The sequence below is a fragment of the Rhizopus microsporus genome (genome assembly GCF_002708625.1).
Source record: "Rhizopus microsporus ATCC 52813 unplaced genomic scaffold scaffold_41, whole genome shotgun sequence".
NCBI lineage: Eukaryota > Fungi > Mucoromycota > Mucoromycetes > Mucorales > Rhizopodaceae > Rhizopus > Rhizopus microsporus.
Genome location: NW_019671956.1, coordinates 6,325 through 7,420, shown reverse-complemented (window position 1 = coordinate 7,420; position 1,096 = coordinate 6,325). Strand labels below are relative to the sequence as shown.

At 43.2% G+C, this 1,096-nt stretch overlaps 1 protein-coding gene across 1 annotated transcript; it reads right to left on the bottom strand.

The window, feature by feature from the left end:
• Positions 1–124: 124 nt before the first annotated feature.
• RHIMIDRAFT_316878 (uncharacterized protein) lies at positions 125–1,066 on the bottom strand (the record flags this gene model as incomplete). Its single annotated transcript, XM_023615082.1, has 3 exons — positions 843–1,066; positions 203–802; positions 125–177 (listed from the first exon to the last, which is right to left on the bottom strand). Exons 1-3 carry the CDS (start codon positions 859–861, stop codon positions 125–127), a joined length of 672 nt encoding a protein of 223 aa, XP_023460977.1. The 5' UTR covers positions 862–1,066.
• Positions 1,067–1,096: the final 30 nt, after the last annotated feature.

Here is a 1,096-nt window from a genome sequence, read left to right as displayed (position 1 = left end):
AGTTGGCACAAGAACGTCAAAATAAAAGAATATACCCGGGTTTTTTCACCTACTGTAGATGCGTTTGACCCATTATCTTTATTAAAATAACTGTTTCGTTTTTTGCGGAGTACATCGCATTCACCTAGATGCCCGGGGAGATATGTGTCCCCACAATGACGGCATGTGTTCTTTGCCCTTTCTTGACGCGTTGGCCGCTTACCATCATGGCGTGGTCTCTTGTCTTGCGTTGTAGTACGATCACTGTCGGCATGCTTGCGCTTGCGATCGCTGGTCCTCGGTGTTCTGTTGTCAAGCACCTTATGAGGGGACTTGCTGCCTTCATTCCTCTTTATTAAGGGGAACAGCTTGTCTAATTCATCGTCGAAGAAGGTCTTCTCTTTTTCAAAAATGCGCTGTAATTGTGCAAGAGTCTCCTCTTCCAAGACGTAATACCCAGCAGGAGACGTTCCGTCTTCCCTCTTCATGGTACCGAGCTTCTTTGTCACGCATTCACGTACAGGGTCCAACAATGAGTGGAAAAAGATTGATACCAAGGTGGGGTTATCGGTGAGCTTGGTCTTTGTCACCAAGTCCAAAAATCGTTCGATATACAGATGCATGTATTCACCATTGCGTTGCTTGCATCTCATCATCTTTTCCCTGTACTGCAGGTAACTAAAAGACTTGTGAAATTTCTCAACAAGCATTTCACGGACTTCTAGCCATTTGGATGACTTGAAATTCACCTCTTGATTTCTCTGCTTCAACCATTTACTGGATCTGGTATCCTGCCCATCATGAACGGATGTCTGCAGGTACACTAGGTGAAAATTTATGGACAACCTTTTCGAAAAACACACATAATGGAGCGTATATCATTAAGGGAATGCCTCCTCAGGATATTATCAATATGTTTGAATGGCAACAATGGACGGAGTATTTCTTCAAAATTTGGCGAACCAATCGCCGAAAATGAACGAATAATGTCTACATTAGTGGTCGGAATCTGAACGGTCCAAACTGCAATTTTGGACAACATTCCGGACTCTCTTAATTCACACTGGAATGATAGTTGTAATTAAGATGCATACCAATCTCAATTGTAGCCATCCAC